The 27,059-nt window shown below is 37.9% G+C and overlaps 1 protein-coding gene across 1 annotated transcript in view; it reads left to right on the top strand.

Moving 5' to 3' along the window:
• Positions 1 to 27,059, top strand: part of DSG4 (desmoglein 4) — a 43,995-nt gene extending 16,936 nt beyond the window's left edge. Inside the window, 13 exon segments of the mRNA XM_047086876.1 lie at positions 1,247 to 1,402; positions 1,705 to 1,849; positions 4,035 to 4,201; positions 4,471 to 4,605; positions 5,636 to 5,821; positions 12,543 to 12,814; positions 14,022 to 14,161; positions 16,034 to 16,252; positions 19,503 to 19,808; positions 22,606 to 22,745; positions 22,898 to 22,961; positions 23,710 to 23,918; positions 26,292 to 27,059. Coding sequence (XP_046942832.1) covers positions 1,247 to 1,402; positions 1,705 to 1,849; positions 4,035 to 4,201; positions 4,471 to 4,605; positions 5,636 to 5,821; positions 12,543 to 12,814; positions 14,022 to 14,161; positions 16,034 to 16,252; positions 19,503 to 19,808; positions 22,606 to 22,745; positions 22,898 to 22,961; positions 23,710 to 23,918; positions 26,292 to 27,059 — 2,907 coding nt within the window.

The following is a 27,059-nucleotide window of genomic DNA, read 5'->3' as shown; positions in this document are numbered from 1 at the left end:
AGTTCCCTATATCCAGAATTAGGAGAGTCTTAAAAAGTATTCCAAATAATGGTAATTAAAAAGGAAGGTGAGTGAAGGGAAGAAAGTGTACTAAATTGATCCAAGAAGGATGGGATCCATATTAGCAGTTTCACTAGGTCTTGGGAAGGGGCATCTTGGCCTTGCCCCACTAGTGAAACAGCAGAGCAGTCAACCAGAATTCTCTCCTTACAGCTTTACATTTATACATTGTTTGCATGTTTATATGAAGTTTTACCTATCTATAGTAAGCATCAGCAGTGAGTGATATTACAGATACAACCTCCACTCAAGAAGACATTCTCTGTCAGAGGAGTATTCCGATTTTTGGAAATTTTTGGAAAGATTTAAATTGTTATTGTTTCCTTTCAACTCACAGTTATAGCTTTATGTTACTTCACTGTATGGCGTATTCTTTTCTTTTTATTTGCATTTGGGGATTTCCTGGATTTTCATCCAGATAAATAAGATCTCTGGAGTAGAGTGGAGCTACTCCAAGTTGTGTTTCCAGTTGTCTTTATTTAATTGTGGGTATTGGGTAACAAATCTTAGTATTTTACTGAATGTTCTCATCTTTAGTATACAGGTGAGATTCCAAAATTTAAACTATCTTTGTTCAAATTTATGAGCAATAGATATAAAACTATTAAAACAAAACTTACATGGCAGAATATTTGCCATAAACTTTATCTGGCAGATGAGTGATATGGTAGGTTTCAATTGATAAAATTATTCCCAGTATCTCAAAACACTGTATTTCTCTTGTGGTTTTCTTAAGTTATCTATAATTTTGATTAAATCTCTAAAGTCTAGTCAGGGTACATATCAATATAATACGATCCTTCAATGAGTACTAAAGATGGTGATTTCTTCTGTCAAACTCTTTATATGCAAAGAAAATCAGAGAATTGAACAATGTACCATTAATAATAGCAAATCTCCCATCAAGCATGTATGTGCCTTATGCCAGGCATTGGGGTGTGGTGTATATATGTTACCTCATACAATCCCCACAACAAACTTAGGATGTAAGTGGTATTATCCCATTATAAGCTGGTGCTTGGCAAAGTTAAGTGAATTTTCCAAGGTCACACAGGCCTAAATCATGGTGCCTTGTTTGAATCCAAAGCCCATCTGGCTACAAAGCTATTCCCTTCTCATTCTATTACACGCCACGGTTCATTATCCGCTTTAAATAAGATCACAATCCTAACCATTTTCCTCATAGATCCGATCAGACTGTGAAGCGAACCAGAAGATTACATACCGCATCTCTGGGGTAGGAATTGATCGACCACCTTACGGAGTGTTCACCATTAATCCTCGGACTGGGGAAATTAACATCACTTCAGTGGTGGACAGAGAGATAACCCCACTTTTCTTGGTAAGCCACAGTAGTGTTTTAACTTAGGCATATTATTTTTCTTCCCTATTTAAAACACAGTAAAGCTGAAGCCAAACAAAGGGACCAAAGCAATGAAAAGAGTATGAAAACATAAGTTTATAGTTCAAGAGTGTTTTATAGATATGCCATCAAATGTCTTGATAATGTTTAAATTAATAAACTTTAATCTGTCTGAATTCACTAAGCAAATTGTTTCTTTGCATATTTCCTGAACTAGTTTTGATCATGTTACTTAATTTCCTTTGATAGAAAGAGACAGTTTTTCCCTCAACTCTCCACAGATCTATTGCCGGGCTCTGAATTCACGGGGTGAAGACTTAGAAAGACCTCTTGAGCTTAGAGTCAAAGTTATGGACATAAATGATAACCCTCCAGTTTTTACCCAAAATGTGTACACAGCCAGCATTGAAGAAAACAGTGATGCAAGTAAGTGGATGACACTACTTCTCCGCATTATTATCACGTCGATTTCTCTTGCTCAAAAGCTGTAGGAGACTGACACAGAGGTAATTTAAAGATCAGAAAAAGTCAAACTTGTATTTTGAATAAGCCCTACAAGTTCTAACTTAAAACTGACCTAGAAAAAAAATCATATCTAAAATGCTACATATCCTCTTGTTTGTTTGTGGAGGATCCTTGTACATGTCAGGAGCTTAGCACCTTCCTTAAAGATTATTACTGGTTCATGATTAACTTAAACCAAATGAGTTAACTGAAAAAGAAACCATGGATGTTTTCCATGCATGGAAAAGGTCTCTGTGCTGATCTATCCCTCAAATGTGGGCTGAAGCACATCAGAGAGTAACGGAGGGTGCATCTCCGACAGTAGCCATCAGGTCGGTCACAAAGCGTAATCTCTGGTTCTTCACAGTCTACACGGCAAGCCACATTACATTCTCTCTCTCTCTCTTTTTTTTTTTTTTTTGCACTTTTTCCATCCTGTTTAATTCCATCTCCAGCTCCAATACTCTCTTCTCCTTCTTTCTATCCCTTCTCCTGAATGTCTTTCCTTTCTATGCTTTTCCTATGTTGGTACTTTCCTTTGTTCTCCCCTCCCTTGCCTTCTGACCCTTACTTTCCCCAATCCTCTAATATTCCTTTTTCTTTCATATCTATGTCTGCACGTGTACCTCGAGATTAAATTTGAAAAAGGGAATATAAAAAAGGAATTTCAGAAAGAAAGACATATAGAAAGCAAACTAGAGGTACTAATGGACAGTCAAAGAAAGAAGGATGGAGAAGTTTGGAGGAAAAGAGGAAAGAGGCAAGAAGTACTGGAAGAGAGAAAGAAGAGGTAAAAAGGCAGGAGTCAAGAGGGGGTGTCTGGAGAACTTCTTCAGAGTCCCCAAAAGAATGATGTGGAAAATAAGAAACACAAAATGCTTTATAGCATAGGAGAAGAGGACATACAGAAGTAAAGTGAAGGTTTTGCCCCAGAGGGTCTCCAAAGCCCATCATTGTTTCGTCACTAACATACTTCAGCATAACTTGGTGAAGGGAGGAAAGGTGAAACCCGCCTCCAAACCGACACCCAAGTCCACGTCTACGTCCACGTCCACTTGGTGGCTGATTAGCAGTTTTATTAATGCTCCCTCAAGTGAGGAGAGTGAACCACAGGGCCAGGGCATATTTTCATAGACTATGAACTCCATGAAACCTGGCCTTTTTATTCAAGGGGTCCCTGGTTCTCTGTACTAGTTTTTCACTTTGAAAACTGGCTGGGAAGCAGAAAAACATCAGGGACCAGCCAGCTCTGGAAAATCTGTCCTAGGGGCTAATGTCCTTGGGGATTGCCTAGGATGCTGGCTCTTTGTTCCTATGAATAATCAACAACTTTTTGTATTCCTGTGGACAAATCTTCTTTTCAATAGTTATATGTTCTTGACTATTCAGTCAAGTGCTATCATCCTCCAAGGCAACCAATAATAATTCACCATTTTCTGGATGAATGAAAATAAAGAATATAGGTGATCAATTAATAATCTTAACATTGAATTTAATTAAGCTATAATCTTTCTATTTTTTAAGTTTATTTATTTATTTTGAGAGACACAAAGTCAGTAGGGGAGGGGCAGAGAGAAAGGGAGAGAAAAAATCCCAAGGCTCCACATTGTCAGCACGGAGCCCAATCTGGGACTCAAACCCACAAACTGTGATATCATGACCTGAGCTGAAATCAAGAGTCAAATGCTTAACTGACTGAGACACCCAGGTGCCCCAAGCTATAATCCTTCTTACTTAAGCATTTTAAATTAATGTCACAAGACCACTGTAAACACAAATTGACAAAATCGGTTTTTCAGATTTATGATAAAGGCTATGGAACTTCTTTTTCATACATTAACAATTACTCTAGTTTGCTCCTGATTTACCATTTAGTCACTTAAGGAGTGTAAGTACTTTATATACTAAAGGATTTTGTAGAGCAAACCGCCATTCCATTATTTTTACAATTAGTGGTGTAGTTTGAAATTATGGTAATACATTCTTGTGGAAAACTAAAACAGAAAATTCAGGGAAGGCCAACCACTCTTTCTTCCTATGCCTGATGATTTGCTGAACTGATCCCAGCAGAGTCCCAAACATTCTTCACCCCCATCTTCATTTCTAGACACGCTGGTTGTAAAGTTAAGTGCCACAGATGCAGACGAAGACAATCATCTGAATTCTAAAATAGCCTATAAGATCATCTCTCAAGAGCCAGCAGGGGCACCAATGTTCATCCTGAACAGGTACACTGGAGAAGTCCGCACGATGTCCAGTTTCCTTGACAGAGAGGTAAAGCCTTCTATGAATGAATGATAAGAAATAAAGAACTCAATTTTCAAAAGGCAAAGATGAAATGATCCAAGTATGCCTTTCCTCCAGTGTAAAGGAGGGAAGGAAAAATAATCTAACCATGACTTTTGAATGAAAATTATAAGAAGAAAAAAATTATATTAAAATACTACATAAAATTATAAAAGGAAATTAGGGGAACAATTTCAGAATGTGTCGTGTTTCATTCAACACGTGGTCTAAGGCTTACAATTCTTTTTCATTTTAAGCAACACAGTATGTATAATCTTGTGGTAAGGGGCTCAGATCGAGACGGAGCTGCAGACGGACTGTCTTCTGAGTGCGACTGTAGAATCAAGGTTTTAGACGTCAATGATAACTTCCCCACTTTGGAGAAAACTTCCGTAAGTTGTTATTTTTATAATCCTTTTCCCCTAAGTGTCAGTAACTGATTTGCTTTCCTGCTACTTTGTGAGCCTGGTTCTGTTATGTGTGTGGATGGACTCAGCTTTGCTGTGTAAACCTTGGAACTTATTAAGTATAATAATAATATACCTCATACAGTCAATAATATTGTACTCACGTTGTATGGTGACAGATGGTAACTAGACTTATTATGGTGATCATGTCACATTATATATAGACATGGATTTACTATGTTGTATGCCAAACGAAAATGATACTGTATCTCAATCGTATTTCATTACAAAATAGTAATACACCTTAATAGTGCATGCTTGCCTTTGAGTCACTATTCTGTACAACCTGCATCTATGAAAGCAGCAGACCAACTCCTCCATACTCTCTACTTAAAGAAATGTGGGATTTTATTAACCTGATGCTGGGAATCATGTAACAATATTGATGTATCTTTATAGGCCTGATGTTTGCTGAATTAATTCTACAAGAGTCCCAAACATTTCCCACTTTCGTCTTCATTTTAGGCACAAAGAAGCATAACATTGAAAATAGCAAAGCCAAATCTGGCTCGCCACCTATTTTGGTTAAAAAAAAAATGTTTTATCGGACCACAACTTGACTCATCCCTTTATATGCTGTCTGCGGCTGCTTTGATCTTACAGCAGCGGAGGTGACTAGTTGTAGCTGAACTCTCTGGCCCACAAAGCCTAAGATAATGTCATCTGACCCCTCACAGGAAAAGGAGGGACTAACTTACGGAAAATTAAAAATAAGCAAGGAAAATAAAATAAAGTGCCAGTTTGACCTTGACTTCACACACAGCACAAGAAAATCAGTTTTATTATCTTATATTCCTGTTCTTATATTTCTAATTGAAATGTGTGGCCTTTAATAATGGTGCAAAAATTATTGATGTAGTTTGTTGTTAGTATCTTAAGTGATAATTATGTATTAGTAAATATCTTTCCTCCTTTGAAACTTTATTGATTATAAAATTGATCCATGTCTTTTCAGTACTCAGCAAGTATTGAAGAGAATTGTCTAAATTCAGAGCTGATACGATTACAAGCAATTGATCTTGATGAAGAAGGCACCGATAATTGGCTGGCAAAATATTTAATTCTCTCCGGAAATGATGGGAATTGGTTCGATATTCAAACAGACCCACGAACTAATGAGGGCATTTTGAAAGTCGTCAAGGTACAGTTTGGGACCTGCAGTATTTTCTTCTTTTTTAAAAGTTTATTTAGTTATTTTGAGGTGGGGTGGAGCAGAGAGACACAGGAGAGAGAGAATCCCAAGCAGGCTTCATGCTGCCAGCATGAACTCCACAAGGGGTCTGATCCCACCAATCGTGAGATCAAGAGTCAGATGTTAACTAACTGAGCCACCCAGGTGCCCCTGCAGTATTTTCTTCTAAAGAAGTTTTAATTTCCTCTTCCAGACTGAATCTTGCTACCAAAAAAACACTCTATAACCTTGAATACTACTTACGTGACTAGTGCCCTAAGTTAGCTCACTAGGTCGGTCTGAGCCTTCCAGCTCAGCAACACGCTCTTTGTTACCAAGAGAAGTAAGAATTAAGGAGGCTGTTTTGTTCTCACAGTGCCCAATATCTAGTTAAGAAAACAAGGCATGTACTCCTGAATTAGATAATAAGACGAGTTAAAAACAAAGAAGTGCTTGTACAGATGTTATAATGTTAAACATAATTAATGGCTGAAAGGGTGAAACATGAAATAATTTCTAAGAGGTGAGGTCTTTCTGAGTTGGGTTTGTCTGAAAAGGTTTCATGCAGAGAAGACGGTGTAAGCAAGACCTTACTACTGAGATTGCTAATGTGAGAGCTGAAATGAGCAAACAAGTTGAGGGGAGGAAAAGGAAAGCATGCTCAGGACACCACGAGCAATTTGGGGGGCTGTATCAGATGTTCATGGAGGGAAACAATGAGATGCAAGAGCGAAGATGATGATTAGAGTTGGGTCTGCTGAGAACCTTGAATACTGGAATGTAGGGCTTGACTTTTTCCTACCGATTAATTTTTCTTAAACTACTTTATGATTTATGGAGCAATAAATCTAATCTGTCTTATGGACAGCAATAAAATCTAAAACTACAAATAAGAAACAGCTAAAACTACAAACCAATAAGATTTAAATTAACATTGATGTGATCGGGGAACTTAATTTTTTCCTTCAGCAAAATCAGTACAAACAACATAAACAGAACTCATAGTTATGAAAGTATATACTGATAGACACATGCACACATTTAATTTGGTACATAGTGACCTGTAATTATTTCATTCCGTTACTACTTTTCTTTATGCCATTTGCCGTATATCAGGAAGCCATTTAGCCTCCCTCTAATGCAAACATATCATTTCTCTATACAGTCCTTCTGTTCTGTTTGCAATTTTCTAGAGCAACTGAAGTATTCCTACTTTACCACAAAACACTAGCACTGAAATCATGCAGTGTATTAATTTATGAGGTTGTAATCAAAATTATGGAAAATGTCTATGTATACTTTCTAAGATTGTCATTCAAATGAGCCCACAAAATTTCAAAATTTCTTAAGAGAACACAAGGACTCGAAGAATATACCAGAGCTTTCCTGTTTGAGAAACATTGCTTGAGGCCATAGGTCAGCAGACTATAGCCCATGGGCTATAGTCGCTTTTTGCACATAAAATGTTATTAAAAAACAACCACACTCATTCATTCATTCACTATTTTCTATGGCTGTTTCCACACTCGAATGGCTGAGTTGAATGTTTAAGACAAAAACTGTATATGACCTCCAAAGCCTAAACTATTTACTCTCTGCTCTTAACCAAAAAAACTTTACTAATCCCTACTTATAGGCCAAGAAAAGTTTTGGGATTTTTTTTCAATAGCAGTCACACTATGAGCTCAACTCTGGAAAGAATAAAATTAAGAAAATAATTATTATAGTAATTGAGTCCTAAGGTAATAAGAACCTGATTTAAGACAACAGCAGTAAAAATGGAAATGAGGGAACAAGAAAAACAGCCATTGCCAAATTAACATAGATAAGGAAAAAGAGAGACAAAAGGTCACTTACCATCTTATCAAATTCTGAATATTTAGTCAAGTTTGTTTTCAGGGATAGAATTTGTTCAACCTTGCATCTCAGTTAAAAATCAAGATCTAGACATGTCAGATAATTCTTACCCATCTTCTTACCATCTTAATCATTGACTTAGCTTCTTATCTTATAGCATGTCACTGTTCTTTGCTTTTGGTCTGTCTCTGAAACTACTAAAAGACATAGTAAGAGCTTTGAATATAAACAACTTGATCTAAATATCTTTCCATTCCTAGCATCCGGCCCAGTGTTCAGAAGATAGTAGAAACTCACAAAAAATTGAGGATGGTGAGGCTCTCACCCAAATGCGAGTCACCATGCTTGACTGTATAATTCATAATTTCTAAAAAATTATAAAACTGAAAAAGAAGACATGTTCAGAATGTGGGCAACGCACTATTACTTACGTAATGTGTCTTCTGTGAGAGCTAAAAGGTTTTGGGTTTCTTAAATATTCTCAGTTCATCACATACACACACACACACACACACACACACACACACACACACAAAACTATGGGAAATTCAAGTTCATGAAAAATTGGTCAAGACAGTATTAGATGTTATGCAGTGTCTATCTTTCTTTCCTGGATGATAACTTCTCAAGTCCATTAAAGAAAGCAGAAGGGCACCTGGGTGACTCAGTCGGTTCAGCGTCTGACTTCAGCTTAGGTCATGATCTCACAGTTTGTGAGTTTGAGCCCAGCGTCCGGCTCTGTGCTAACAGCTCAGAACCTGGAGCCTGCTTCAGATTCTGTGTCTGCCTCTATCTCTGCCCCTCCCCACTGCTCCCACTCTGTCTCTCTCTCTCAAAAATAAATTAACATTAAAAAATAATTTTAAAAAAAGAAAGCAGGAAAAGTATGTTTAAAAACATCAAAATAATATGGAAAGGCTAATTAAAATGATATTTAAAGCCTCAGTATGTATTTCAGGACTTAGCCACAACTATGTATTTAGAGAACATATGTGTCGAGTTCCAGAATTTGGCATTTGGAACAAGGTCACTAATGTCCTGTACCCTCTCCATTTTCACTCAAGCTGCTATTTAACCTCATGGAAACTGGCCTCTTAGTCATGGGCTTTTGACTGAGCTTTCTATAACCCTTTTCTTAGTCTAAGGATTGAGAACTGCTATGTGCTAGAGATATGATGGTGACTAAGACATGGTCCTTGTTCTCAAGGAACTTGTAGTTTAACAAGAGAAAATCTTTAAGAAGGTAAAAAAAAAACTCTCTTGTCAATAACTTCTTTTTACTATTTATCAATACATGTATACAGAAAAAGTAACAAATAATATGTGTGTGTATACACATTCACTTCAACACTGAGAAGACAAGCAAAATATTACAATTGGAATTCTAACAAAGAAATATTGCTTCTCTATTTTTATAATAATTTTAATTAATGTTTATTAAGCAGTCACTAAACACCAGCTAGTCAGTCATACTGTGTATACAGAGGTTTTAAAACCGTCACAACTCTGGGAGAAAAATATTTTGATTCTTTTTTTATAGAAAGTGAAACAAAATCAAAAGAGGAAAACTAACTTGCCTTAAGTTCAGCCAGGTGGCAAATAACAAAGACAAGATCCAACCAGAGCTCTCTGATTCCAAAGTCATACTTAACTGCCCCCTCCGTGCCTCCCCGTGTAATCCGGGGCCAGTCAAACAAGTTTGAAGCAAGAACTAGTACCTTCAGACATCTCCCTCTGTTCACCTCTGTGCCCCTTCCCAACTGCATGTGCCCTGCTCATGTCGTCCAGATGCATTTCCACCAGAAAATGTCAATTCCTAGAAAGGAGAACATACACACCCTGGCAGATATTTAACAATTCCCTCATGGGTAATTGCCATGGAAAAACTGCCTGTTTTGTATACACACTGCTGATCTATCTTTTTCCATACTTAATTCTAAAATGAACAGGCATCCCCTCTGAGAAATAGCAGGGTCATGTTGACCTAAACCAAAACCAAAACCAAACATACAAAATTGCATGGGAGACTCTAACAGCTTAACTTCTTTGGGGCGCCTGGGTGGCTCAGTCGGTTGAGCATCCAACTTCGGCTCAGGTCATGACCTCATGGTCCGTGGGTTCGAGCCGCATCGGACTCTGTGCTGACAGCTCGGAGCCTGGAGCCTGCTTCGGATTCTGTGTCTCCCTCTCTCTGCCCCTCCCCTGCTCATGCTCTGTCTCTCTCTCTCTCTGTCAAAAATAAATAAGCATTTAAAAATTTTAAATTTTGGGGCGCCTGGGTGGCGCAGTCGGTTAAGCGTCCGACTTCAGCCAGGTCACGATCTCGCGGTCCGTGAGTTCGAGCCCCGTGTCGGGCTCTGGGCTGATGGCTCAGAGCCTGGAGCCTGTTTCCGATTCTGTGTCTCCCTCTCTCTCTGCCCCTCCCCCGTTCATGCTCTGTCTCTCTCTGTCCCAAAAATAAAATAAACGTTGAAAAAAAAATTTAAAAAAAAAAAAATTTTAAATTTTAAAAATTAAAAAATTTTTTTAAATAGCAAAAAAAACCTGCCAGAAGCCAAATCTCTTTCTGGATGGGTCATCTTCATTCTGAGCCCTTCCTGAGCCCCCTGTAGACTCTCTAAGACTAGCTCCACCCTTTTAACACATATCAGCATATCCTTTATGAGTATTCTTCAGTCAGGTCTTCAACCACAGAAACTTGATTCGTTCCAGCCTCTCTCTTCTAACTCCAAGCAGAGACTCGTAGTTGTTTTTATTGCTTTTTGCACAACCCTGACCTCTGCACAATCGCAAAACTCTTGATAATAGATCCCATTTGCAAAGAATATTAGAGAGGCTTTCTGTCTTTCCTCTGCTTTTTATCTTCCTTACTGGAGGGAAGATTAGCCCCCCAACCAATTTCCTTACACCATATTCTGTGAACATCTGTAATTGACACAACATTATACACATATTAATATTCTCCCCCACCCTCTATTCAAAAGGGAGAGAACTATTCTAACAAAGAGCGCATACGTGTGTATGCACCAAAAACTCCAAGAGATTTCTCTACCTGAAAAAAAGAATCTCAGATTTTCCATTTGTTTAAAGACAGTGTGGAATTCTAGAAAATAAAAACTGAGTTGTAGAAGACAGGTCTCTTCTGGTTGAAAATCTATTTTTGAGAACACCATTCATAGTCAGCTCTGTGCTAGGCATTGTGTGGACCAGGGAGGGGACAGATGTACAGAAAACTCAAAATCCCAAAACTGAAGGATTTGAGCTGAAATGTAAGTAAATCATAGTGAGTCAGTCCCAAATAAGGACCTAACTGAATTCCTGTGACTATTTCCATCTTATTAGCTCTTGTGAAGAAATTAACTAAAATTTACTGAGTAAATATTTATGATGTCATAGAATTTCCTTGAGAAGCAGAGATTTACCTCAGGGTCTTATTGGTGGCATTGTTATGTCAACTACTGTTGTTGGCAAATGTGATATAAGGGATGCTACGTTATCTTCCGGAACACTTTTTTTTTTTTTTTTTTTTTAATTTTTTTTTTTTCAACGTTTATTTATTTTTGGGACAGAGAGAGACAGAGCATGAACGGGGGAGGGGCAGAGAGAGAGGGAGACACAGAATCCGAAACAGGCTTCAGGCTCTGAGCCATCAGCCCAGAGCCCGACGCGGGGCTCGAACTCACGGACCGCGAGATCGTGACCTGGCTGAAGTCGGACGCTTAACCGACTGCGCCACCCAGGCGCCCCATTCCGGAACACTTCTAAACAGTCTTTGTCCAGGACTCCCTTTTTCACAACTGCTTTTTCACTTGTTGTATAAGAGGGAACTCTTCCAACTGAAAATCCATTTTTTTAGTACACAATTCACAGTCGGCTTTATGCTGAATTGTTGGTGGTGACTTTTCATGTCACCACATCAATCATTCGGGATCAAAAGATTCCATTCACCTTTTATTCAAACAACCCATTTTAAAGGTGACTTTTCTCTGGGAAAGCTATTTGCTTATTTGAATGTGCCCTGTGAAGAAATCTTGTCCACCAGACCCAGCACAATTAAATTATAGTTTAGGGCTGCATATAATAATCATGAATTCTCCTTTAGAAGTTGTTTGCCTCATTTTTTTTTTAAATTACATGTTCAACTATACTAATAAAGCTCCCTTATTCTGCTGATTTCAAGAGCTTCTTAGATGTGAATTCTACAAAGAAAACCTGGGTCCTATTTATTCATTCACCAGTTGTGAACATTGTTTTATTTCATTCTAAGTTTATTTTTCATTTTTCTCATTTGGAAAGAAATCATTTTTGACTTCAGGGTTTTTATATAAGAAGTCTGAGGGGCGCCTGGGTGGCGCAGTCGGTTAAGCGTCCGACTTCAGCCAGGTCACGATCTCGCGGTCCGGGAGTTCGAGCCCCGCATCGGGCTCTGGGCTGATGGCTCAGAGCCTGGAGCCTGTTTCCGATTCTGTGTCTCCCTCTCTCTCTGCCCCTCCCCCGTTCATGCTCTGTCTCTCTCTGTCCCCAAAATAAATAAACGTTGAAAAAAAAATTAAAAAAAAAATAAAAAAAAGAAGTCTGAGTCCAACCTAAGTCACAGGCCCAAATGACCTGTGTAGGTATAAATGACCTATATACCTGCTTATGCCAATAGATAAAGGGAATAACATGTCTGAAGTGTCTAATGCAGTAATTAATAAAGTTTTATCAATTCAAAATCTGAATAACATAACTCCTGGAATTCACTCTAGCATGTGGCTTTCTTATCATGGCTACTTATTCTACCAAAAGAGAGCTCTTTTGTCTTTTCAGAGTTTTTTACTTTCTATCATTTCAGATGCTGGATTATGAACAAATGCCTAATATTCATCTTAGTATTGGAGTTAAAAACCAAGCTGAATTTCACCACTCAGTTGCTTCTCAATTCCGAATGCACTCAACCCCTGTGAGAATTCAGGTTGTTAATGTGAGAGAAGGACCCACATTTCATCCAAATTCCATGACCTTCAGTATTCGAGAAGGAATAAAAGGAAATTCCTTATTGAATTATGTGCTTGGCACATATACAGCTATAGATATGGACACGGGGAATCCTGCAACAAATGTCAGGTACCACAAATACTGTGCTCATATCAAAGTGATAAAATGTGGCTTTGTCCAGTGTTAGTTCATATAGAATGTACTCGTGTATGTGGGTTGAAATACGTCTTGAGTTTTGCAAAATGGACTCCAAAAGGTTAGAATGGTAATTGTGTACAGGGAGCAACTATAAGGTCAAAGAACTACTAGAAGATTCTGACTCCCTGAGTCTCTCTGATCTTTTTGTGGCCAGTTGTTACCACCCTGGCCCCAGGCTGAGTAAGCCATATTGTAAACTATAAGACCTCATAAAAGATGAGTCACTGCTTGTTTCCTTAAAACCTGTTATCTAATGACTCTGGGACTAATTTCAACCACCAGCTTAAGAGGAAGAAAAAAGATAATAGAAACTAAAACACAGGTGTTTCAGAAATTTGATGAGTATAAACTCAGAACTGGAGAAGTAGAAAAGTAGGCATTAGAGACACTAGGTACACAGATTATACATGAATTAGATCTATACAAGATATTCTGGAAAATGACTAGTGAAATATGTAAGTGTATTCTCCTTCCTTGTCTCTCTTCTTTCCTCCTCCTAATATTTTTGGAGTCAACAGTCTATTGATTTGTAAATTACTTTGATATTAACAATTTGATTACTTAATAGGTTAACAAATAGATAGACAACAAAAATTATGAAGTCTATCAGTATGGGATAGAGAAAAAGGATGTGTCAAATAAGTACACTTGAAATTGTACCTGGTACAGAGGCCAGATCTTCTTTCAATAAGGTCGAGCATTTTGAATACATTATATTATTATATTATATTATTTATATAATACTAAAACCCATAACAGGCCAACAGCAAGGTACCCTAAAACTAATACACCTTAAAATCTAGGACAAACGAAGGGCACCACATGTAAAAATGAATAAAGTATATTCCCTCAGTAGATATTGCTACAATAAACAAACCTGAAAGAGACTCATACATTTTACTAACAATTATATTAAGAGCTAGAAGAGTAAGAATTATGAAATTTTAAAACTCTGTTGTGGACCTGTGTATTAATATGTTCAACACTAAAATTTTATTGATATATATACATTTTATAAACCAAGGCAATTATCACTGTAAAACATACAAACACTATATTTAAGTTTAATGCACTGCATGTGACTTAAAATCATTAACTTTCACATAAGCAAATGATGAACTTATTTATTTAAAAACAGGTATATCATAGGACATGATGCAGGCAGCTGGTTAAAAGTAGATTCAAGGACTGGTGAGCTACAATTGTCTAGGGAATTTGATAAGAAGTCAAAATATATTACCAATGGGATATACACAGCAGAGATCCTGGCTGTAGATGGTAAGAAAATTTATTTTCAATATTTCAATAAAATTATTATTATTCCATTAAATATAAATATAATTCTAATATTTATACTAGATTGACTCAAATAACATATTTAGTGTGTCTGCAAGACTTACAGAGAGTTCTAAATACCTTAGATCAAGAACTGAATTCAGTCCACCCATACCATTATTTACATTTAAGCATAATTTATTTTACCTACTTCCAAAAAAGAACAGTATGTGGCTTACAGCAGAAAGCACAAAAGTTTAAGTCTATAAATAAAATTCAATTTCTGCTTCTGGCCTCATTTCTTGAGACGCTTCATCCAACTTTCAGAGTATGTTAGGAATGTTTACGTAAAGGAAGCACTACAAGGTGTATGCAAAGTTCATTTGGGAATGACCTAGGAGAAAGTCAGTGTCCCAGAGTATAGTTATTTTAGAACCACTAAAACTGAGCTACAATGAGAGGCCTGTGTAAGTGCTGCTTGAGTAGACATGTCCAAAGTAAGATGTTAAAGCACAAGATTATTCCAAATATAAGAGCCAAATTAAAAGTCATAAGAGCAGATGCACTGAACTAACTTGTAACTGAGCTGCTTCTCACGGGAAAAGCTATTAAGCATTCCTTTTTGGTGATAGCAACAGGAGTTTATTTATTTACCAACAGTTAATCATTCTCTGAACAGTGCCTAGGAAACCAGCTACTACAGAACAAAACAGAAAAAGGTCAGTAACTAGAAAAGAAGAGAGAAAATAGATGTTCTAGATATACACCTAATAGAAGATAGATACTGTAGGTTTGCATTGTTTATGTCTGAGCTGTACAGTAGCCAAAGAAAAAGATAAATGGGCAGTAAAAGATTTTAAAAGAAACCGTGATAATCCCCAAGTCATTATAGTCCGTACATTCTGGTCTTCATTCTGTGTCACTTCTAACACCTGCGTCAGTTATAGAAATATTATAGTCTTATTTGTTATCAGCATGCTAGAAAGCCACTTCCCTAAAAGGACTCTAACCATGTTGATTACAGCCTATCTTTGCATGTTGGTCATATGTGAATATCTTCGATAACTAGAATAAAAATTAGTCATCAAGTGATAAAGAGGGAGAAAAAAACTATCAAAATGTATCAACAGAAAACTAAAACAAGGGCTATTGTTTACTTGCCTAAGCAGAGTATCTGCATAGGCACAAGCCATCCAGATGGAAAAGTGAACTAAAAGTCCAGATTCAAATTTCTTGCTCTTCTGCCCTTCTAATAAACTATATTGACCCAAAATTTGTTTTGAATGGGTGAGGGAAAAAAACCTCATAGATTTATATTTGTTTTCAGAAGTGCCATTTCAGAGAGAAATAGCATCTAACGGATGGAATTAAAATAAATAGTAAAACAGAAAGAAAAAGCATACAGACAATTCTTTAATTTCAATTGTGGTTATTTTCCTACAAATACAGAAATCAATAAGCATCCTGAATGGAAGGCTCTAGACTGGACTGGGAGTCTTGTTTATGGGGACAGCATAAGACTAGAAACTGTAAGCCTGTTTTGAAGGACATTTAATTTTGCATCTTGGGATGTGTAGGAGTTGGCTGAATGAAATGGAGGTGAAAAACATGTTGGGAAGAATGAATAGAATGCACAAGAGTCCTGGGTTAGGAAGAAATTTGTTTCAAGAATTAAAAAGAAACCAGTGTGGCTGGAAGGTAGTGAGCAAAGACAAGAGTGGCTTCAGGTCATTGAAGTAAGCAGGAACCCATCATGCACCACTTCAGGAGTCATTCATGCTATTCCTCTATGTTGTGGCATCATCATTGAATATAAGAAAGGATTTTCTCCCTGACACCATTTACCCCAATACTCATGATGCTTTGCTATTTCAGATGGCTCTGGGAAAACAGCAACAGGAACCATATGTATCGAAGTTCCTGATGTTCATGATTACTGTCCAGTCATTTTTGCTGAAAGTAAATACATCTGCATTGCCTCTCCATCGATCCTTATCTCTGTTTATGATCATTCTTATGGGGCTCCCTTTACCTTCTGTGTGGCTGATCAGCCACCAGGGACAGCTGACTTATGGGATATCAGATCAATAAATGGTAAGTGGAATCCAAACTTGCTCAAACTTTAAGACCAAAAGCAAAAACAATTACCAAATAATTAGGCAAGTTATGTAATACTTTCTATCTCTGTTTCTAAGATTCTTGCCATATTCATATTAAATGAGAAAATCTTTCATATTCACACAGGATATTTGGAAAAATTTTAAACTGAAATAAAAGTAAATATGTTTTATCAATACTGCAATTACAAATATTAGTATGTAAATATCAGTTTATTTGCCATTTTATATGGTGTGCTAAACCAATATTTGAACAGTTTGAAATAGAGTCCTTCACTAACTCACCGTATGTCATAATTCCCTACTCTAAATTATTTCAGGCAAATCACTTAAAAGTTTCTGCAACTCAAGTATTCCATAGATACAATTATATATTTTCTAATATCATAAGATCAATGCACGTAAGTTCAATGAAATTTTTTTTTTTAGAAATAATGATGAGCTCAGACTCTTTGTAAAGGTAAAAAATTTAAATCCAAATTGCTTAATATGAGAAGAATGGTTAAGCAAACAGTAGTACATATATATATTATTAAGGTGTAGTACACACGGAATTAAAATTAGAATTATGGGAGAATTGGGGCGCCTGGGTGGCTCAGTTGGTTAAGTGTCTGACTTCAGCTCAGGTCATGATCTCACGGTTTTTGAGCTCAAGCTCCGCGTTGGGCTCCGTGCCGACAGCTCAGAGCCTGGAGCCTGCTTCGGATTCTGGTGTGTGTGTCTCTCTCTCTGCCCCTTCCCCACTCATGCTCTGTCTCTCTCTGTCTCAAAAATAAGCATTAAAAACAATTTTTTTTAAAAAAGACAAAACTTAAAAAAGTAAAAAATTTGCAAATTAAAAAAAAAAAGAATTATGTGAGAATTTAGATACAAGGAAATACATAAACCAAAGTACTTAAAGAGTAAAGATACCCAAGTAATATGTATGTTTGTGCTAACTGTTGCTATGTAAAAATAAATGCCTGAAATTGATTTTTAAAATGAAAGTAAATTTCAGAGAAGATAACGTTTTACATACCTTAGGTTCTATTTCCCTGAGATGTTAAATATACATAGAAATGAAATGCCATTAAGAGGACCTCATTTGGGCTACAATAGCTCCCTAATCTTATATTCATTTGAGGCAACAGTTAAAGATTTTTAGAGGGTCAGTCCTCAGAGAGGAAACACTTCACATCTCCCGAGGCCACTAAGCTTTTCCATTCGTAGAATGGAGAAACCCTAAGATGATGCCAGAAAACAGACCACCATTAAGCACTTAGTCAAAAGAGGAAATTAGGCAACTTGTTTTCATAATAAAACCTTTTGGCTCTTTTACACAAAATCATTTCAATATTTTAAAAAGTTAAGCACATTAAAGTAACCCCATTAAAAATCAAGACAACTTTTGGTGAGGATGTGGAGAAAGAGGATCTCTTTTGCATTGTTGGTGGGAATGCAAGCTGGTGCAGCCACTCTGGAAAGCGGTATGGAGGTTCCTCAAAAAAAACTAAAAATAGAACTACCCTATGACCCAGCAACTGCACTACTAGGCATTTATCCAAGGGATACAGGTGTGCTGTTTCGAAGGGACATATGCACCCCCATGTTTATGGCAGCACTATCAACAATAGCCAAAGTAGGGAAAGAGCCCAAATGTCCATCGATGGATGAATGGATAAAGAAGATGTGGTATATATATATACAATGGAGTATTACTGGGCAATCAAAAAGAATGAAATCTTGCCATTTGCAACTATGTGGATGGAACTGGAGGGTATTATGCTAAGTGAAATTGTCAGAGAAAGACAGTAATCATATGACTTCATTCATATGAGGACTTTAAGAGATAAAACAGATGAGCATAAGGGAAGGGAAACAAAAATAATATAAAAACAGGGAGGGGGACAAAACAGAAGAGACTCATAAATATGGAGAACAAACTGAGGGTTGCTGGAGCATGGCGGGAGGGGGGATGGGCTAAATGGGTAAGGGGCACTAAGGAATCTACTCCTAAAATCAATGCTCCACTATATGCTAACTAATTTGGATGTAAATTTTACAAAATAAAAAATAAAGTTTTAAAAAAAAAAGAAACAAAAATCAAGACAACTTTGAATTCACCCTTCCTATGAAGTCCAATATCCCATTGGTAAATAACAAGTACTAACCACTTTTTCCTCATTAAGATCCTAGATATTATGAGTAAAAATATAAGAAAAAAAAGGTTCTATGTGGATGTTTGTAAAGGTATTCAAATTATATAATAGATTTGCCAGTAAAAAATATAATCACATTGGAGAGAATATTCCTAGAGTCCTGTTTCAATGTTGGTGTTAAAGAAAGGAATAAACTTTCACTTAATGTGCTATGGCATCACCTCATTCAACTCTTTGTGCATAGGCTATATTTTGGTAGACATAGCTGGCTTATCATATAGCTAAATGAAATTAATAAATAATAATACCTATAATTATTGCATGTTATGGATTAATCAATTAATATTCATGATTTAGGTGTACACTTAATCATCTCTAAGCCCTCCTTGGGTTGATAAATAAATTTCAACCTATGTTTTAAACAATAGTTTCTATACAAATTGATAGGCAATGGTAACAAAGAATTAGGAAAATAGTTATTGGAATAATTTAAATTTAAATGATAGGATAGCGATTTTGAATAAGAGATAAATAATAGTCTTCAGGAGGGTATTTGCAAACTGTAATCCTAAATAGAAAACTTCCAATATTTCCTTTCAACTCAATATTCTTCATTCACTGGACAAATATTTATTGAGTACACATAATATGACAAATATTGTTGTTTTGGAAATAAGCAACAGGATCCCAGCCTGCTTCATAGAAATAACAATTCAGGGATGCCTGGGTGGCTCAGTCAGTTAAGTGTCCAACTCTTGACTTTGGCTCGGGTCATGATCTCACGGTCGTAGCGTTGAGCCCCCGTGCCTGGTTCTCTGCTGACAGTGTGGAGCCTGCTTGGAATTCTCTCTATCCCTCCCTCTCTGCTTTTCCCTCTCTCTCTCTCAAAATAAACTTAAAGAAAAAAAAAGAAATAATTAAGCAGCAAAAAGTATTGAACAATTCATTATAAATGTTTAAAAATTAAGTATAGGATGCCATATGACTAAGAGAGTATGAAAAACTCAGGCCCTGGGTTAGTCTTGGGTATTAGGAAGCGTTATTCCAAGGAATTCCAATTTGTTTTCTTTTTCCTCTCTTTCTTTTCAGCTACTTCTGCAATCCTGACGGCTGAGCAGCTATTATACGCCACAGTTTACCAAATCCCAATCATCGTGAAGGACAGCTTTAACAGAGCATGTGAATCGCCACAGATTGTGGAGTTAGAGGCCTGTGATTGTGACTACAACCACATATGTTTGTACTCTAGTACCACAGGCATCAACACAGGGGATGGCAGCTCGGTTGCCAGTGATATAGATGGGACCATCACTGAAGACCAAATTGAGGGTTCAAATGTTGGTCTTGGACCAACAGGGATTGGCATGATTGCCCTGGGACTCTTACTACTGCTTTGTAAGTACTGGATTGAATCTCCCTTTTCAGCACTTCTTCAAAATAAGAATGTAACCAGGCTCACTGGGATGCCTAGGTTCATTTGGCCATTCCTTTTTGGTATCTATAGGAATTCTTGTGGGAATTTGGAAGTAAACAATGGGGCTAATAAGGGCATGTGCTTGTTCAATAGTTACAGTTAGAGGCAGTGAGGGTCATAAAGATGAAAAACACAAGCAAATTCCTAAATATAATATAGCAAAACATAGAGTCAATCCTAAAATGAAAAATTCAGCAAAGTGCATTAAGAGAGGTAGAAGCAATCAAGTCCAAGTGGGAAGGTTGGGAGTCTTTATGGAGAAGGTGGCTTCAAGCCAGGCCCTAAAAGCTAAAGGTTTTCTTAGAAGGAGGATGGTATCTGGGGAAATCTGAAAGGAATAACCCAATCATAAACAGGGAGAGGGATGGTAGGGCATAGAACACTCAGGAAGTTGACAGGCTAAAAGGTAGGCTGGGAGCCGTCTGCAGGAACGTTCATGATAAGCCAAACATTCTGGGCTTCAGTCCACAGGCAATGAAAAATCAGTGAGGCTGTGTGAGATCAGGTGACCTGTTCATTCTGGTATAACAGGAAGCAGGGAGAAGAGCCTAGAAGAGAGAATTAGCCTCTGGATTCTTGATAAGAGTATCTGCAAGTAGGACCATGGTCACAGGGATGTTTAAGTCCCTATGTAAACATTTCAAAAAGTGTCCTCCTCTCCCTACCATGTTTTAAAACATGTAGACGCTCAGAGGAGTAACACATTTTAGTTCCCCGCCCCAATACTTTACATTTTGTGGAAATCAAAAATTGGATTCTAACATCCAATTTGACTAAATCCTTCAAACTAAAACATTAGCATGTTTCAATAGGTAAGTACAAACTAAAACATTATCATTCTGAGGAATGAAAAAATAACAAATGACTTTTGGGCAAACTTTATTTCTTAAAATAATATGAATTTGTAAGATAATACCAAGATCATGAGTGATTATCATAATGATATTGGAGATATTTTCCCAAAAACGTGACAAGAGCAGATGAGTCGAGGTATCAGTTTGCCTTTAAGCCAGCAGGTCTCAGGGTGCCTGGGTGGCTTAGTCAATTAAGCATCTGACATCAGAGCATGATGTCGCAGTTTGTGAGTTCGAGCCCCACATCGGGCTCTGTGCTGACAGCTCAGAGCCTGGAGCCTGCTTCAGATTCTAAGTCTCCTTCTCTCTGCCCCTCCCTGCTCATGCTCTCTCGCTCTCGCTCTCGCTCTCTCTCTCTCTCAAAAATAAATAAACATTAAAAAAAATTAAGCTAGAGGTTCTCAATCCTAGCTGCACATTAGAATCATTGGAGGTCTTTTAATTAATCATGTTCAAGCAGGAATACTCAAAATGAGACCCAAGTTGTGGTATGTTTAAGCCCTCTAATGAAGCTAATGTGTAGTTAAGGGATAAACACCCAGAATTAGCCACATTCCCAGTGGACTAGCACTCAAAATTTCACGATTGTTCCTTGATCAGGCCAAGAAAGTACAAGAGTTGTTAAGTTGATTGTAGAATAGGAGGGGAAGACCTTTTTGGACAAAGTCATCGGTTCTCAGTGAAGAAGCCCAGGCTGTGTTTTGGGGGGGGGGGGGAGGGTCGTGCAGTGTGATAGTGAGAGGAGAGGTCCTTGCCCAAAACTTATATTCTCAAAGGGCCTTCATTTAAGACTTTTGCTGTTTGCTCTGAGTGAGATTAACTGTTTCAGGGAAATCAGTAAAAAGCGCTGACTTAGCAGCTTTGACATTTTTCTTCCACACCTGTAATTAACTCAGTGGAATGCATGTTATACTAGGGCATTTGAAAAGTATAAAAAACAACTAGAGGGGACCCAAAGAACTAAACTGAGTGTATTCTAGAATCTTAGAAAACTTAAGAAATGTGTAAATTTCTGGATTAAAGTGTAGAACTGAAGTAAAGTCTCCATTATATTTTGTATACAAGATCTTAAAATAAATGTAAACAGTTACTCAATTAAATTTGGTGGGTGATATGTGGTTGGTTTTAAGGGTGATATGTGGTTGGTATAAGGGTGGAGGAAGAGTCCTATGTCTAGGTCTATAACTGAAACCTGTATTCAATCCTTTTGATTACATATACTGATTATGTATTTAACTTATAGTGTATATATGATGTTTGGTTACACAGATTTGTATATATCAGTTTTTATATGGATTTGCAAATATGTGTGTGTGTATATATATATATATATACATACACACACATATCCACAGAGATAGTCCATATATATATATATATAGGCACCTGCACTTATACACATGCTCTTGGAGATAAGTACATATTTATTCATATGTGTACACAGGCTTGCAAATACATATACATATACAGATGACTATATGTGCACGCATATGCACATATAAATGCACATGCATGCACATGGGGGACTAGGAATCAGAATCCTGGATCTGCCAGCAGCCAGTTAGGAGTCTTGGAATAGAGGGTATAAAGGGCCTAATTTTTCTAATCTATCAGTAGAGAACTCCGATTACATAATCCCAAATTCCCTTCAGTCCAGCTCTAAAAGTCTATGTGATTTGGTGGTTTTGTATTCATAAACATGGATCTATATATTCAACTCTTCAGGGGGAACTGATGCTTTCTTATATTTGTATTCATCCCTTTGGTTCTAAATATAATTCCACATGTTTCAAAAAATGATATATTCAGTGACTTCCTAAATTGAGCAACAATGTGTTAAGTCTCTATCCACTTTCTTGGGCAGTGGCGCCCCTCCTGCTCCTCATGTGTTGCTGCAAACGAAGACAGCCCGAAGGCCTGGGGACGAGGTTTGCTCCCGTGCCAGAGGGGGGAGATGGAGTGATGCAGGCCTGGGGAATAGAAGGGGCCCGCCCGGAGGACAGGGTGAGTGAATGGCCATGGTCCAGAGCGGGGTGGGGTTTCAGTGCAAGCGAGCATGTCTTGATAATTGTACGACACACAGAAAGAAAACTATGTCATTTGTTATGTGTTTAACATAAAGCATTTATTTTAAAAATGTTTCTCTTTCTTTTCAGGATGTGTCAAATATATGTGTACCAATGACAGCCTCTAATACCCAGGATCGTATAGATTCTTCTGGTCAGTGGACACCAAAATCTGTTTCTTGTTAAAGTTTGCAAAATTATTTAACCTGATTAATTTCATGTATAAGTACCTTTAAAAAAACAGTATATCTGCCAATGCAATCCATGCATTTGCCTCACCAGACTTACATTCTCCTAATTTACCAGTTCCATGTACACCTAGGAATACTGTAAAATACTCAACTAGTGGGCAATGAATGAACGAAGTAGAGAGGTCGACAAACATGAGATTTCTCAGCAGTGGTTCCTCAGTATCCCAAACCAGACTCTGACGCAGAGTCTAAGGTGGCTGAACATTCCTGTGAAAGCCAGTTCTCCCTCCAGCACCGGGGTGAGTGAGGACTGTTTCAGTTTCTGCTGGCCTTGCTGTGGAGCGGTCCTGAGCGGGGTGCAAGCCCTCTCACACAGGCCAGGGAGCTTGCCAGAGGCAGTGACAGAAGGACTGATGCAGACAGGCAGAGGCCCTGCTCCCCTTGGCTGGCTCCATACCTGTGAGTCTAGGGGATATTTTTGTGCAAATCAGAGGCCAATTCCAAAAGCTGGCTCCCTCTGTACCATTTACTGACTTATATTTTATGAGGGAACTAAGACTGGGCAGATTTCAAATAGCTCCTGGCCTTGCTTTCCAGGACCTACTCACATGTGTGGTGGTGCAACATAGCAGACAGTGGCTAGCAGGGTTTGACGTGGATGAACAGTGCGGACCACTCAAGCACTGTTCCACGAATGCTCTGTCCTTTCAGAAATCTACACTAACACCTACGCGGGCGGAGGAACGGTTGAAGGGGGTGTGTCAGGAGTGGAACTGAACACAGGCCTTGTGACGGCCGCTGGCGTGGCGGCCGGAGGTTCAGCAGGAGCTCGATGGAGGAGGAGTTCCACAATAGGAACCCAGTGGGAATATGCAGACACGGGCCTGAACATGGCTTTCCTGGACAGTTATTTCTCTGAGGTAATCCCCCTGCACACGGTTATACAAAATAGTCTTGAGACTGAATGATAACAATGATGGCAATAGGTTCTTCTGAAATATATTCAGTTATTCTCAACTCTATTCCAATCCTGAATAAAAAGTATTTCATTTCTCCTTAGAATACAGAAAGCCAATTTGCCAAAGCATTTCATATTCAATTGACATACATCCATCTTACTATCGTGGAAAAGGCTAGCATCTCTCATTATTCCCTACTTCATTTTTTCCCATTTTTCTGTCTTCTGTCTCTTGCTTTTACCACTTTGTTTCCCATAGCAGCAGCAAAACAGGAAGATCCTGATCAAGAAAAAAAAAAAATGTATGCATGTCCTCTCTTTATGGTGTCCTTCCTACCCTGCAGTTACCTCCAATGAAAGAAGAAAAAAAATAAATTAAAAACCAGGACTGGGAAAGGAAGAGAATGATAACTCAGAAACAGAGTATCACCATGACTTGGTGATATATCAGGGCCTAGAACCCTGGTCTCCTATTCTCTATCCAGTGCCCCATCCCCAAGGGATACGTGTCCCTCACTAAGAGAAGGGATCATGGGTCTGAGCATCCCAAAGAAGAAAGCTCCATAGGCATTGGGTTGGCCTGACAGGGTGGCACAAAGGGTAAATAAATCCCCTGTGAATCCCTAGTTAGTATGTTTATTTCATTTAATAGCAATCCATTTCATCTCATATTTCAACTAGCCTGTTTTATTCCGTATATGGTAATACATGAGTTATTACCTGCTATTAACAACAACAACAAAAAATGTTAAGGATGTTGTTGTAAATGTAAGCTATTCCTTAAAATTGGTGATTACAAATACCATCACATGAACAGTATTGATTATTTAGATGAGTGATAGATATCACTAAGTACATCCAACAAATGGGCACAAATTATGTGTCATAGAAATGTCATAGAAATTATATTTAATGAATCATTCATAAAATTCACACTAACATTAAAAGAGCCTTACCATTAATGTCCTTTGATTTTTCAAAATTTTTCCTTTGATTACAGTTGGTGCCTGATACATTAAATCTCAGGGTTTGTAAGTTCGAGCCCCACATCGCGCTCTGCACTAACAATGCAGGAGTCTACTTAGGATTCTTTCCCTCTCTCTGCCCCTCTCCCACTCTCTCTCTCTCAAAACAAACAAACAAACAAAAAATCCAAAAACAAACAAACAAAAAACTTTAAAAAAATGGCACTAGGTTTCAGAGGTGGTGAGATGCAGCCTCTCCCCCTACAAGATAAAACCTCTGCAGAACGTACAGTGTTTCTTTTCTGCCATGTTTTACACCACCACCCTCCACCCCCACAGCCAACTTGTGCCCCGGCAAGGGGGATTATCCTTTTACCGAGGTGTCACTTGAAAATATTAAGCGGCATGTTTATGGTAATGCCAAACTCATGAATAATTGCTTTCAAGACTTAAAACCATCCATTTCTAATGGTAGAATTTAGAGTCTCGCATAGACCAGAGGGTAAGCAGCACGAAGTAGGGTAAAAAGGATAGTTGGATTTGAGGTAGCATTCTATGATTATTTGAGTCTGGAGCATGCCATTCACTCTCTCTGGGCTTTCAGTTACCTTATTTATGAAACAGAGAGGGGATAAGATTATGTCAGGCCCCGTAGGATTTCACGGAACCCAACAAGAGCCATAGCAGCTGGAGGAGAGCAGCCACCTCATCGTCTTCCCACAGAGAAGTTCCCTTTCATTAGTTCTATATACAGGGCTCCTACCTAGCATTACATTCAAAGGGTCCACCATTAAAAATAATTTGAAAATCACACTAGATAACCTTTTAGTGCCTTCTTCCTGTTAACCTAACTCCAAAGACATCTTGGCTCTCTTTGCTTCGGTCATGTAAAACCACTGAACATTTGGACATAAGTCTCTGAAGCTTAAAGATACTGACATCTTTATACATGCTTTTATTCCAAGTTGATCAAATATCTCTCTCCTTAAAGAAATAACATGTTGAACATAACTAAATATATTTTGTTATTTCTAGACCCCTCAGAAACAAAAGACTATAAATCCAAAAAGTTAAAACATTGTCTGACAAATTCAGATTGCCAAAATCTGAATAAAATGCAGAAACTATTATTTGTTAGCTTTCAAATAAGAGCAGTTCACATTGATTCAGATTCTATACACCATTAGTGCCCTCTGATCTCCTTTAAAAATTCCAATTATTTAGAAATACAGCGAAAAATCGTCAGTGTTTTTTTCAGTTCATTCCATTATAATCTTCTCAGATCAGACATCTCTAAAGCATTGTTGTTATTCTTTGGTTATTTTAAAGGAAAAGTAACTTTTAACTTCCTGTTTTCCCTCTAATTTTAGAAAGCGTATGCTTATGCAGATGAAGATGAATGTCGGCCTGCAAATGACTGCTTGCTCATTTATGACCACGAGGGAGTAGGGTCTCCTGTTGGCTCCATTGGTTGTTGCAGTTGGATTGTGGATGATTTAGATGAAAGCTACATGGAAACTTTAGACCCAAAATTTAGGACTCTGGCTGAAATCTGCTTAGACACAGAAATTGAACCATTTCCTTCACAGCAGGCCTGTATACCTATCAGTACTGACCTGCCTTTGCTGGGGCCTAATTATTTTGTTAATGAATCTTCAGGAATGACCCTCTCAGAAGCTGAATTCCAGGCAGAAATGGCAATACCGGAACCCATGATCCACGGGGATATCGTAGTGACAGAGACTTATACAACAGCTGACCCATGTGTGCAACCCACAACAATTGTTTTCGATCCTCAGCTTGCACCCAATGTTGTAGTGACCGAAACAGTAATGGCACCTGTCTATGATGTTCAAGGGAATATCTGCATACCTGCTGAGTTAGCCAACACGCACAATGTAATCTATGCCGAGAGAGTGCTGTCTAGTCCGGGTATGCCTGACACGAGCAACGGTAGCATGACTGATGGCTGTATGGGGCCTGTAATGAGTGGCAGTATTTTGGTAGGGCCAGAAATTCAAGTGACACAAATGATGAGTCCCAACATTCACGTAAGTCAAACCACTGGCTCCACATCTCCAATGACATCTCGACACAGAGTAACACGATATAGTAACATACATTACTCCCAACAGTAA

Source organism: Lynx rufus, unplaced genomic scaffold (genome assembly GCF_022079265.1).
Source record: "Lynx rufus isolate CCGP_SWC_20201006 ecotype Redwood Valley unplaced genomic scaffold, mLynRuf1.p SCAF_22, whole genome shotgun sequence".
Lineage (NCBI taxonomy): Eukaryota > Metazoa > Chordata > Mammalia > Carnivora > Felidae > Lynx > Lynx rufus.
This window is presented reverse-complemented; position numbering and strand designations above follow the sequence as displayed.